At 38.0% G+C, this 13,886-nt stretch overlaps 1 protein-coding gene across 3 annotated transcripts in view; it reads left to right on the forward strand.

Annotated features, from left to right (window-relative positions):
* Window positions 1-13,886, forward strand: part of LOC127617356 (arf-GAP with Rho-GAP domain, ANK repeat and PH domain-containing protein 3-like) — a 54,296-nt gene that overhangs the window by 10,221 nt on the left and 30,189 nt on the right. For all 3 annotated transcript variants that reach the window (XM_052089358.1, XM_052089360.1, XM_052089359.1), the window contains 9 exons: window positions 8,089-9,104; window positions 9,250-9,296; window positions 9,413-9,495; window positions 9,908-9,975; window positions 10,511-10,729; window positions 11,047-11,116; window positions 12,506-12,626; window positions 12,997-13,181; window positions 13,443-13,549. In XM_052089358.1, the coding sequence (XP_051945318.1) occupies window positions 8,161-9,104; window positions 9,250-9,296; window positions 9,413-9,495; window positions 9,908-9,975; window positions 10,511-10,729; window positions 11,047-11,116; window positions 12,506-12,626; window positions 12,997-13,181; window positions 13,443-13,549 (1,844 nt within the window). In that variant the 5' untranslated portion in view covers window positions 8,089-8,160. The remainder of the gene's footprint in view (window positions 1-8,088; window positions 9,105-9,249; window positions 9,297-9,412; window positions 9,496-9,907; window positions 9,976-10,510; window positions 10,730-11,046; window positions 11,117-12,505; window positions 12,627-12,996; window positions 13,182-13,442; window positions 13,550-13,886) is intronic.

The following is a 13,886-nucleotide window of genomic DNA, read 5'->3' on the forward strand; positions in this document are numbered from 1 at the left end:
CAACCACAACACCATATCAGTGGCTATTTTGTTAATCCAAATAAATTCAATATTTGTTTACATATGCATTAACTCCATTCCGAACAAAACTTCTGCACGTGTGAAGAGAGACAGTCGTTGCGTTCTGAAGTATCTGAGAAATGCTGAGAAAGTGAGAATGGCACCAAAGTTCATAATTGCCTTTTTTGTTGTGTTGTGATATCTAAAAAATATGCCAGAAAAGCTCTTTTGCTCTAAAACGAAGAAATAGAAGCAGAGTCTAATATATCCTGTCTGACTCAACCATGTATTTGCTTCATGCCGTTCCTCCTCCAATCAAACCGCAGGCAGACTGGTGGGTGAGAGTTGTCCTTAAAGGAGTTGACAGATGTGGAATGGAAACAAAATAATAGGGACTTTAAACAACAGCTTCAGACAGGACGCTAAGCAAAAATCACTAAGCAATAATGATGGTGGAACAGAGCATTTAATCATACAAGAAAAACAACAACAAAAGAAGGGATGCTTGCAGTGTTAAATAACAGTCAGAAGAAGAATTTTACTCTTGTATGATATAAATAGCTTACAGTACCTAGATATTAGAATTAATAGGCTACCAATATTTTTGAGGTTTTTTATTCAAAGCCTATAACCGTGTTTAATTTAACATAAGTTTTGAGGAGCATGTTTAGGCTGCGGTGTTCACTGTGCATCTCTTTAAAACATATTCTAACATTTACTTTCCTAATCCATCAAGTTCGATCGACTGTTACTATGGCAAAGAAGAAATGCTTTAGAAATAATGGTTTCGATGTCAGGAAGTAAGTGAAGTCCCATATATGCAGTGGAACACAGAACGCCTTATCCGCACCTGCTGCTTAAAGTCCCTATTAAGAATGACACAACTGTCTTTTTTGCTGTATGTGATGTCATTAAAGAACATGTGTGCCCTTCAGAATATTCAGTGCGAGCCCGCATTCCCTTAATAATGTGTTTTGTCATTAGTTTGTATAAATTAGGTTCCCACAGAGTATTATGTATAAATCAGATTCAAATGTTTACATGGCTAATATTTTTCTTTTAAACTTATTATTTTAGGTCTATACCACCCCCCTTCAATCTTATGGAAATGTAATTTGGATCCAGCTCAATCCGATCATTTTTGTGTTTACATGAAGGTTTTTCAATCCAATTGAGATATCAGTCAGATTATGAATAGATTATTTGGTTGCATGTAAACGTGGACACTGTGGACTGAAGGCCAAAACATAGAGAAAGAAAACTCATTAGTGTGGACGTATCAATAGTGTCCTCAAAAGCTAATGTTAGATGAAAATTTTGAGGTTCTTTAAGGTTAATCTTTCAATTTTTTTAAATCAACAAAATCTTCTTCACTTCCCTAAACCTTAAACCTAACTGACAGTGTCATAAAAAGCAAATGTAAGATAAAATTTCATTTTGTGGTGCTTCTATGATACTTTCATCTCACGTGTGGACTCGCATCCACTTCAGAACTCATACACCTTGCCTTTACTAGTTGACTAGTTTACATAGAGTATGCCAAGATGCACAAAAGCTGTGATTGAAAATCAGGGTTATTTCCACCAAATATTGAATTCTGAACACTTCATAAGTTAAAACGTTTGTATTATGTTGTTAAAAAACCTGTTTTCTTTGCATTATTCGAGCACTGAATTTTGACCAGTTGTCATTTTCTGAAAATAAATACTCTAAATGACAATATTTTTATTTGGAATTTGGGAGAAATGTTGTCAGTACTACATAGAATAAAAAGAAAATGTTCATTTTACTCAAACACATACTTATATAAATAGTAAATCCAGAGGAACTGTTAATTTTGCAGTGGTCTCTTAATTTTTCCAGAGCTGTATGTAGTTGGTTATATAAAGAACCCTAACTACAATATTTGAGGTACATCAATACAGTGCTGCCTTGCAAGTAGCTCAGTGCTTGATATTTTTTGCCACTGCTTGGCTTGTTCAGCTTTGTGATGACAGGTTTGCTGAAGGGAGTTTTTCTGCATATCTGCTTGGGAGAAAACGACAACACCCGGACCCGTTTCTCTCCTTTCCTCAGGTCACACTTTATCAGTCCGCCTCATAAGCTTCCTGCCTCCCCTCACAGCGTGGGATCCGGTGAATCAGAGTGCCCGAGCCAAAGGTTAGCATCCAGAGTCCAGACAAAGGAAGAAGAGGATATGACTCATCAACCTTTTTAACAGCCTTTAACGTCTTCTTTTCTATTCAGTTTTGTAGTGTTAAACAGACCCTCTTGACAATATCAAGGCTTTTTAACTTAATTATTATTGTTTTTGTGCTATTCGTTAGCATTCACATTCATTTCAGTATCAGTTACTTGGCTGGCACAAACTCATTCCCCCTAATCTTTTCTCATGGCCTTTTTGCCAGCAGAATGGTGTAGTTACGGCATCTACCAGCAGGGGCTAACTGGAACATGCTAACTAGCCAAACCTTGACCCCTTATTACCACCAATTTGCTATGGCCTTGATAGAGAGTATTGTGCATCCTTTGTGAATATGAGACGTAGAACCTATGATGAGAGAGCTTATCCAATCATTACGCCCACTCATCTGGCTCCGCCCCTCCTGGCCATGGAATGTAGCGGCTCTCAGTTCCCACCCCTGGTCAGGGTTGGCTATATGCCATTCATAGCCTTGAGATTCTTCCTAGGCCAGTGTTCTCAAGTGCTGTCAGTCTTTGGGACACACAATCAGGGAACTGTCTTTCTCAATAGGGGAATACATTCCAAATCAGGGTTCAACCAGTGTGATAATTGTCCGAGACAGTTGATGGATCTGTGACTTTCCCGATGCATTGTCACAAGTAATTATATTTTGTTTTTATGCCTTTTCAAACCTAAACTTTTAATTTCCTGTGATGCATTGAACATTGTTGTTTTGTAGTCTACTGATTTAAACCTGTCACCAAGGTAACGTTATCTGGCTAACGGTAAAGCCACATTTCTATCAGAAAGACTCGCAGACTTGAGTGATATTTAAGATGACATTTATTTGATGAATATAAAACAGAAAAGTAATGTCTCTCTTTGGCATAGAAGTTATACTCGGAACCGTCATATCCTGCCGGAAATAGGAGACAGGGGCGAGGAGCCTACCCCCACGCAGGACGGGACTCAACTGGAGGTGGTGGGGTGGTGGAGGTTGCCATGTTAGCACCCTGAAAAAGCAATGTGATTGATTGTGAGCAGACTTATAAAACAATGGCTTACATGTGATTGGCTAGGAATTACCCAGCTAATGGTGCGATGATGTACAGCTGCTAGTCTTCCCCCTAGAACTACGCTGCGCTTACATTCACACATGAAACCTGTTAGATTGCAGTAAAATTTCCAGATTGCCTTTTCTGGTATGTGCAATTTACAGATGCAACAGCTTTCCATCTCTTTATCTGTTTTGCTACTATTCACACATTAGCCCCAAAATTCTGTTAAACTTTGTGATCATGTTCTTTGCTGGAAAGGCTTTTGGTCCTGTGTATACCTTTTTGTCAAAAATGGATAGTTATTTTATCATAAGTTATGGAATCACTTACTGTTCCTGTAAGCTGACAACAAATTTCTTCATCTCCTTGGATGACGAGAAGCGCTTTACTCTCACAATCTGTCCAATTTAAGGGTTCTTTTTTGACTTGCGTCATCTTCATCAGAACTTTGTTATTGGCCCAAAGCAGCCTTCTTATATCAGGGGATTTGTTCACAAATAGCAACTGAACTCTGGTAGTGTTTCAACTTCACATTTTAGGAAATTGCTATAGCTGAGTTACCAGTATTTCCCAACGGGTCCTGTTGACACATGACCTTTAGAAAAAAAATTCCATTATTATTATTTGTTTTGTCGAAATTGCGAGAATGACTAGTCTTGGAAATACCAGTTAGAATGGGTTTACAATTAAAACCAGTGGCAGCCCGTACATTTTAATTCTTGGCCTTCAGTGTGATTCATGCCATTAATAAAACACTGTTTCACAATTAATTAGACACCCTATGCCTATGGACATCATACATTACATCGCAGCTAAATAATAATACCAATTTACATTTTTTACATTTTTACACGTCCATGCACAAAAGCCAAAACCAAAAAGGTCTAATACCAGGTTACCAGAATAAATGTTGCTTGCAATCATTTTTGTTTTGAAGGGTACATGGTTACTTTTTAAAACTTAAACTGACACCGAATGCTCCAGCCAGCCTAATTGACACTTGGAAAACTCCTGATGTTGTTATAACAATGCATAAAGCACTTACCAATTTACTTGAAGTGAAAATCTGCTCTCTTTTCCTGTTTACATCTCAGGTTTTTAAATCTATAAGGATCTCTTTCTCACTGTCGATGAAAACCGACTTGTTAGCTAGATATCACGCTCTTCACTTTGAAATTACGCACATCACTTAAGGCATGATTGAGTCACTCAAGGCCAGCTAAAAGGCCTCACCTGGGACAGATCCTAAAGATCACACCCATCAAGAACAAATACAATGTTGATGAATCTGTCAATCTGACATTAGATGCCTATTCACTTGCACTGTTGAGGGATTCTGTATAAATTCGTAAGACATAATGGAGTGGAGCTCAGACTCACGCACCGCTTCAGCATTTGGCTTTGGGCATGCAATTTGTGAAACAGTCGTCACACTTCCTTGTAAGCATCAAGAAATAAATTACGATTGGATAAATTATTAGTCGTTTGCTATTCGTTTTTTGATGAATTCGAAGTGGAAAGCGATTGAAAATAAGGTAAAAAGGCAAAAAGGTGAATTCGCCACTAAATATAACCCAATTCGTAGTATTTTGCATTGAATGCCATTGTTTTTCAGCAAAAGTGTGTTTGTAAATTGTATGCAGTCATGGAGTTATAGTATATATTACAGCAAATTAAAAACCTAGCAATTTTGTAAAGAAAATATGCATTACTCAAAATATTTATTAAAAAATATGGTTCCTTTTTTTCCTTGCACAAATAAAATGTATGATTTTTGTGGTGGGGCCAGTAAAAATGAGCCCTGCTCTGGGAGAGGGACACACAGTTAAGGAAGTGTTGCTCTCCATTGCAGGACACATTCCAAATGTTTATAGAAAGTGTTCCCAAATGGTCATTCCCAAAGTCATGCCATCCCCTCCAAATAGATTTGATTTGATTTGATAAGCTTTGCTCCACCCACATTAATTTTCTCACTGGCCTACCTCAGCAGAGTAAATGTTTTCGAACTAATTCTAAGAGACTTCATTCCACCACATTTTCAAAAGCTTTGCCACTATGAAAGACATCTAAAAATAGACTTTAGAAATCTTACTGTATTGTCATGTCATGTGAATTGTGCTTTGTGGGTTACAGCTTAACATTATTTGTGATTCAGTAATATTTACATGTGTTTCAACCCGTAGTGCTCATTTAAACGTTTGCACAAAGATTTGTTTTTGTGCAGTCACTGACTTCACTCTTTGGTTCAGTATGGTGGTTTTTAGGGTCAGGGAGCAGGGTAATGGCCTCATGTGGAAATTTAGTAAAACCAAGTGTGCCGCACAAGCCCTCAAAAGTGAAGCCAAAACATCTCGATTGCCCCCCGGTGACTGGTCCTAGTATAGGTCATAAACCCCGCCTCCCCATGTTATTCAACTGGACGTGAGACCAACTAAACAATTAAATTACACTTCACATATCTTTTTTCCAAAGATAGTTTCTGTCATTTACTGTAGTTTCTATCACGTTGATGTAATTTCAAGTGTTTGTTTTCAAAATAAGTTTGTTTTTAGTTAGTTATTTGATGCTATAAAAACGGTGCTGTGACAGCTGTGATTGACAGGTTCTCTGAGCGAAGTAGTCACTGAAGCACCAACTGACTTTTTTTCGGGATCTTCGGAGGACTGAGGAGATTGGAGCTTTAAATTTAATATCTAAATTTCTATAATTAATTATTTCACACCGTCATAAGTCAAAAGTGCAGGTGCGTGTGCTTGCGATTGATTCAGCGAGAGTGAGGGCGGGGCCTTGATTTCACGGCTTTACTTCCTGCTCACTACTGCGCAGGTCTGGTGCCGAAATCGCAACTACGCAGACTCAAGGCCCAAGATGTCAGCGCCATATCGGGACACTGGCGGCTTCAGTTCTCACCAATGGAAAAGAGCGAAGGGGCATCGTCCATCTTTTTTTACAGTCTATGAGTAAAACAGTGATTAATTTTTATACCACTGAAAAATGCTCTTTATCACAAAAGGCCTTTAACCTCTGTTGCCTTGCCTTTTGTTCATCAAACTCATTCACAATTTTTTTTATATTCGATACCTCAAATCCTTTGACTTCTTGTGGAGCGGTGTGCTATGACTTTTCTAAGCAATGAGTCTTGCAATTTTCATCTGGCAGACAATAAATGAGGGACCTGAGTCAGATCTAGGGACAAGAAAATCATAGAAACTACCAGCCAGAACACCATAGCAACCGTGTTAGAATGTCAGAGCACCTTAACAACCACATTACGAGAACCTTAACAACCACACGCAATAGCCTGGCATTGTGGCAGTGAGTTTTGCATAGACAAGACAAAAAATAGAGTATTTATTTATTTGTGTTGTTTTGTGTTGTTGTTTTGTTTTTGCTTTGCTTTGCTTTTCCTTGCTTATAATGCCAACCTGGTCTCATAGAATGAACGTTACTTTATAAAAATGTTTGCAAACTGAATTGTATGTGCCACTTTCCACATTTCGCTGCAGTTTCCTGGTGAAATGAACACTAGAGGTGCTACAACAACAGTGTGGTTTAATAATTGTCAGACAAATCACAAGTACAATTGCTGTTGCTTATTTTTCACTCTGTTACTCACCCCCGCTGTTATGATATCAAAACACTTTCACTTTAGTGCGTTATTTAAAAAACAAAACATTTAAACACTTGTATTACAGACCCACCTACATATACACACTTTTTCCTATGTACATAGCTTACTTTGTAGCTCACCTGATAGTGTGTTGGACACGGTTTGAGTCCTGCCAAAGACGCACAGAAGTGAAAGTGGCATAGAAGTGACACAAATTGGCGTGGATGATTCAGTTCATGTGTTTTCTTTTTTATTTATTTTGAATTTGCATTTAAAACACTATTGGTTAGGGTTAGAAGTTGGTTAAGGGTAAGGATATCTGTTTTGTTAAACTATCATTTATCTTTCTGGACACTGTTGGTTACGTTTAGGCTACAGTTTTAGGTGTGGGAGGTACGTTTCACTTATTAAAACCTCCATCTAAAAATCACCTTTAAAAACCTTGTCTGATTACAACCTTATTTAGCTCGATTTTCGCCAAAAGTGTAATGAAGCACGTAAATTTTATGATACCAGGAAGTATAATGCAGTTTTGTATCATATAAAGAGGCGTTTTTTAGCCTTGTACAAAGGTTAGAGAATAAAGGTTATAGAATAAAATTAGCATAGATGTCATTCACTTTAAAGCAGGGTTAAATAATAAGAGAAGTGTTTTTGGTTCCAGCAGTCCTAACTAAAGCAGCAAAGCTATGAATTGAGGGATAAATTAGGTGTATGCCTGGCTGAATAGATAAGTCTTTAGTCTAGACTTAAACTGAGAGAATGTGTCTGAGTTATGAACACTGCTAGGAAGACTATTCCATAGATTAGGAGCCAAATATAAAAATGATCTTCCTCATTTTGTAGATTTTGATATTCTCTGTAATGTTAACATATCAAGTTTTGCGATCGTAATGATTGTGATAGATTACAGTGTGGTTTCAATTTCAAAATTCATACGAAACTTAACAGGTAGCCAGTTGGTAAAATAGGGCTGATATGATCATATTTGTTTGGTTCTAGTTAGCTCTCGAGCTGCTGCATTTTGAACCAACTTAACCGGCGTCTCTGTCCGCCTCTTGATCTTGCTCTCCCGCTGATCAGCTGATTCAGTGCCGGCAGTGTTCCTTCACGGCTTAGCCACGCCCTCCTCCTCGTCACACATATAAAGAGGCTGTGAAAAAGAGATAATACAATGATAAAGAGACCTTAATTGCAAAGAAACTATTCATATCTTTTTGTACTTATTTTCTCAGATGAAGGACTGGAATCGCCTTTTATTCTTGACTGGAATTGCTGCTGTTTTGCATGCAGCCCAATGAGCACTCATGCACACTATGGCAACAATTGGTCCATGCTCAGATGCAGAGGACCTGTTGGCATCTATCCACCTCGAGAGGTATCTGGATCACTTCCGTCAGGCAGGCTTTCTCCTTGCCCGGGACTTCTGTCATGTGGACAATGCCGCTCTGAACAGGGTGGGAGTGACTGCCACAGGCCACAGGAAGCGTATCCTCAAACTGGTCGAGCACATTCAGACGATCTGTCAATATCAAAGGAAAGAGCCCTTGCTAGATCGCTGTAACTCAGATTCTGCTATTCACAAGGTGACCCCTGTCAACGCAGAGCCTCTTTCTCCCTCAGGACATGTTGACACCTCTTTTGAAGCCTTACATAATAGCTCTGCCACGAATCTTAGTGCACAAGTGAAACGTTCATACTCTGAGCGTAGTGCTACTGTCGTAAAGCCAGTACCAAAACCAAGAACTGTCTTTCACAAACTTAGTGCAGAGAGGCGATCATTACCAACACAACATGAAGCACAGCCTGGCTGGAATTCTTCTCAGGATGATTTGTTGTCTAGTACATCTAGTATAGAAACTGTTGAAACGTCTACTGAATCAAAACTGGACATTTGTGAATCAAGTTTGAGTAATACCTCTTTGGCCCCAGAGACTGGTGGGCCATTTCCCCCAGTACCTCCCAGGTTAAATCGAGGGATTCCTCCTTCCACATTCAGGAGAATGTCGGACAAGGACCGGCACAGCACCCCACCCCTCTCTAACCCTCTGGACTCACCCTCTAGTTATCAGTGTTCTCCTTTCACTAACACACCTGGTTCACCCCCGAGTCCACCCTGCTCAGGGCTGGAGATGGTCTCTAATGAAATCTATTGTGGCACTTTACCAGATGCTCCATGCATGTTGTGGAGTCACTCTGTACCCGTTCCCCCTCCACGCCAGGAAGTCAGCCCATCTATTGAAAACCATAGGTGAATATGTAACGGTTCTTAGTTAAATCTTGAATGCAGTTTGATTGTTTTGGTGGTGATCCCAGTGCTGTCATTATGATTAAGTGATTTGTCTTTTTTTTTGTTCAGAGTTCATAATAAGCTTGTAATATTTCTCTTTCCATAGCACTTTAGAAAATAACAGCACATTTCAATCACCTCAAAGAACATCTGGTAGGTTTATTTTTGCCTCTTTGTACAACTTTATTTTAAATGGATTTATTGTCTAAACACTTTTTTTTATGAATGTATGAAATACTTGGGACATGTCTTTTGCCCAACCAACTTAGCATCTGCTGAGGGTGATGATGAAATGATCAGTCCGTACTGTGAAACAGTTTTCCAAAGCAAGCGACAATATCAACACTCAGAGGTAAGAGATATGTTAACTTAATTTACCAGAATAACTTAAAACTTAAAAAAAAATACTTAGTTAATTGTTTATTAAATACTTTAATTATTCAAAGAGATGATTTAATAATAATAATAATAACCATCAATATAATTATTATTGTTTATAATATTATTATTTGTTAGTAATTATATAGACGTATGCATAAATAATAATAATTATTATCCATTAATAATTAGATATGTAATCATTATATTATTATTATTATTATTATTATTATTAGTATTAATAAATAATAATAATAATAATAATAATCCATCCATCCATCCATCGTCAACCGCTTATCCTGTGTACAGGGTCGCGGGGATAATAATAATAATAATAATAATATTAATTATTATTATTATTATTATAATATTTTCATTATGCTCAGGTTGAAAGGACCAAAAGTGAGGGAAAGACTGGAACTACAAATAAAGAAGACAAACTAAAAGATCAAGGGTAAGTGAAATTATTTCCATGAGAGTTAAAATGAGCAAAAACAGACACTATAAAATACATACAAAGTTCAGTATTCCCAAAGTATTTTGTCCTACTGTTAATCTCATAGTGACACCTAAAGCAAAAAGTAATCTGGGATAAAGTGGAATCAGTGTTTGCACTTAGTCAGGAAACCATTTCCTGCCTCATGTGTTAGCCTACTGTCCTTTGTCTTAGAATATTTTGATCTAGTTAGGAAAGCTTCTAGCTTTGAAGACCTTCTAGAATAATGTGAAGTTAAAAAGTGTTGTAAATGGCAAATCATATTTTTATTTTTTTGTTATTCATAGTTGTCTAAGTAAGCATGATTCAGCAAAGTAACTTCTTCAATTAACTGAAAAAGCAAGTCAAAACAATACATGTAATATTCTCACTTTTGTTTTATGGGGATGGGATCATTTGATGTCAGGAGGTATCATTATGGGTTACAGAGGAACACATTAAAATTAATGTACATTTTACATTTCCCATATTGCACCCTCTCCTCTTCCTACAGGCATCGGAATTACTCGTGGCTCAAGCGTCTTGATTCTCCAGGCTACTTTACAGTGGGTGAGCCCTCCCCAGCATCCCACTCGTTCTCCCTCCCTCATAACCTCTGCTCCATTGAAGCGGATGAGGACCACATCATCTCTCCCTATGCCAGCTTCACCTCGCTGTCCGAGCGGGTGGCACCCGTCCTCAGCGGTTGGCTGGACAAGCTCTCTCCTCAAGGGTACGCCCCATTGGGGCCGCTACTCGTCTCCTCTTGCCACTGCATCTCCTGCACTCTCCTCAATGGCTGTTTCTGCCCTCTGTTTGTCCTCTCTAGCCGGTTTGTCCTTATTCATGGCTTTGTCTGTGTCTCCAGATGTTTGTTCCTGTCCTCTGTTTGACATTTCGTTAGATTCACTTGCTTCTTGAGAAATGTTATTCATGAAAACTGCAACGCTCTCTATTATGGAGTATATGTTTGAGTGAAGTTAGTGTTCACTCAAACATAAATAGTGGTCTAATCTGATGTAAAATACGTTTTTTGTTTCTATGTTGCAGAAACTATGTGTTCCAGAAACGCTATGTGAAATTTGATGGGAAAAACTTGATGTACTATGGTAGCGAAAAGGTATGATTGTTCAAGAGCAAACTCAATGCCTTTAAGATAGTGTATAATCAAAGGGGTCATATCATATCTCTAACAATGTATTTTTTCCCCTGGAGACCACTTACTGTTTTGGTCCAAAACAATCTCTATTTAGATTCACATGGACATTTTCACCTTCTCTTTGACCCTTATTGAATATGAAGTGAATAAGGGGCTGTTCACACCCAAAACATTTTTTGCATAATTTCATGTACATTTGCTTTGAAACAATGCCTGTTGTGAAAGCGCTATACAAATAAATTTGACTTGACTGTGCTCTTTTTTTGTTTTTTTATTACAAAATTTCAACACTTTGACTGTTGCACAGCATCTTGTGTAGGTGCATTTTTTTGTGCTGTGCCAAGTTAAAAAGACACCTGCACTCTTCTATTCATTTTGTCTGGCTTTTTTTAGTGCAAGAATGTGTGTGGTCTGAACAGCCCCTATAAGGCATATTTTTGCAGTCACAAATAGTCTGGTGTTGGGGCTGGGTTAATTACAGTTTCTTTGCAAAATCTGTATAACATTGTGACCGGTTCACAAAAACAAACTGTGCTCAAGTACGCCACACAAATAGTTAAGATCTGACTGAAATTATCAGGGACCATGTGATAAACTTCAGCCGCTCATTTCTTTAGCAGGATATGCACACAGCGAGGAACGGCACAAAGTTGGACAGACTCTTCTACATTTTAATCTTATCATTAGTCCTTCTGGTGTTGAAGAATAATAGAATCTATCCTACTTCTGTGTTAGGGCCAGTGGCGGCTCAGCGGTTAAGGCTCTGGGTTACTGACCGAAAGGTTGGGTGTTCATGCCCCAGCACTGCCAAGATACCACTGTTGGGCCCTTGAGCAAGGCCCTTGACCCTATCTGCTCCAGGGCCGCTGTTTCATGGCTGACCCTGCGCTCTGACCCCAGCTTAGTTGGGATGTGCGAAAACAACTGTATTTCATTGGCTCTGTACCTGTACTTTACAGAATGTTAATAAAGTTGAATCTTTATTTTAATTTATTTTTTTATTACATCACCATGACTGGACGCTTCTAAACACAAATTAGGCATCCTTGATGTACAAATGTGGGCGGTCATGTATTTGGTCATGTGAATTTGGGTTTCTGACTGTTTCTTAAGTTGGGAACAAGACTTGTTTGCAGCCTAGTTGCAATAAATTGTCTTTTTGAATTACAACTATGTTTACATGGCACAATTAAAAGGTCAAGGCAAATTTTAATTCCACATTAAACAATTAAGCAATTTTACTTGTCTTAAAACCTTCAAAATGTTAAACAAATCCTACATTCCTCTGTTTTTGTCTACAAAGTTCATATATGCTGCTTATTTCTAACACAAATGGTATTTCTCTTCCAGGATGCTTACCCCAAAGGTGTGATTCCCTTAGCTGCCATTCAAATGGCCCGCGTAGCTAAAGACAATAAATTTGAAGTTGTGACAAGCCACAGGACATTTGTCTTCCGTGCTGATAATGATGGTAAACATTGCATTTTAGCAGCTAATTGTCTTTTTCTGACACAAAATGTGTCGTAAAATGAATACCATGGTATCCAAGGTAGGCTACTACAAAAATAACATGGTGCTACTATGGCCTATGTCTAAAAAACATGGTTTGTCAGTGCACCGTGTACTTTTTTGTTAGTGCATTACAGCTGATTATATGCAGTAGAATTATACATTGACTTTAGAAGTGCCTGCCATAATATTTATTAAATGTTCACTTCTCTTCCATCTGAGTAATCTAAAAACAAAATACAGTATCATGGCTCAAAAAATCTGAAAATCAACAGAAAGTGCAGGTTTAGATCTGCATCTGATAATATTTCAACTTTAATGTCTACTTGCAGTCCAGAGGACCAAATGGTGCAGCACATTGCAAGAGCGAATCAAAGAACAGCTGGTTTTTGGCCGGCCACGTTTTGGCCCTGGCAGCCACTGCCAAAAGAGCGGCTTTCTAGAGCTCAAAGGAACCAAATCAAAGATCTATACTGCCATTATAATGGAGCAGATCTGGCTGTACAAGAGTGAGCAGGTGATTAGTTAATCATGCTATAGGTAATCATATTTTAGTACCATACTATTTTTGATTTAGTGCTAATTATACAGCAAAACAGTTCTGATCTATGTGTCTCTTTCCTGTGTAATTTTGTTTAAGGGTGTTGCAAAACATATTCTGGACTTCCTGTAGCATGTTACAATACTCTGTACAGTAAATAGCACTATAATAATTGAATGGGATTTTAATTATTCATTTTAACATCAAAGCTAAGCCTTTGTGTCTTGTGTTTTGCAGTGCTTTAAGAATGGGATTGGAATTACTCTAATTGAGGCCAGAGGCGCTACAATACGTGATGGAAAGGGCAAGAGCTTTGATCTCATTACACCTTATAAAACCTTCAGGTAAATCGTTAAAGTCACAGTACGCTTCTTTGTTAAAGGGACAGTTCACCCAAAAATGTTAATTCTCTCATCATTTATTCACCCTCATGCCATACCAGATGTGTATGACTTTTTTCTTCAGCAGAACACGAACAAAGATTTTTTGAATAAAATTCTGCTCTGTTGGTCCATACAATACAAGTTGATGGTGATCAGACCTTTGTAGCTCCAAAAACCACAGGAAGGAAACACCAAATAATCCATAAGACTTCAGTGGTTAAATTCATGTCTTTAGAAGCGATACTGATCAAAATGTAACTCCTTTTTTTACTCTAAATCTCCACTTTCACTTTTACAT

Source organism: Xyrauchen texanus, chromosome 23 (genome assembly GCF_025860055.1).
Source record: "Xyrauchen texanus isolate HMW12.3.18 chromosome 23, RBS_HiC_50CHRs, whole genome shotgun sequence".
In the NCBI taxonomy this organism is placed as follows: Eukaryota; Metazoa; Chordata; class Actinopteri; order Cypriniformes; family Catostomidae; genus Xyrauchen; species Xyrauchen texanus.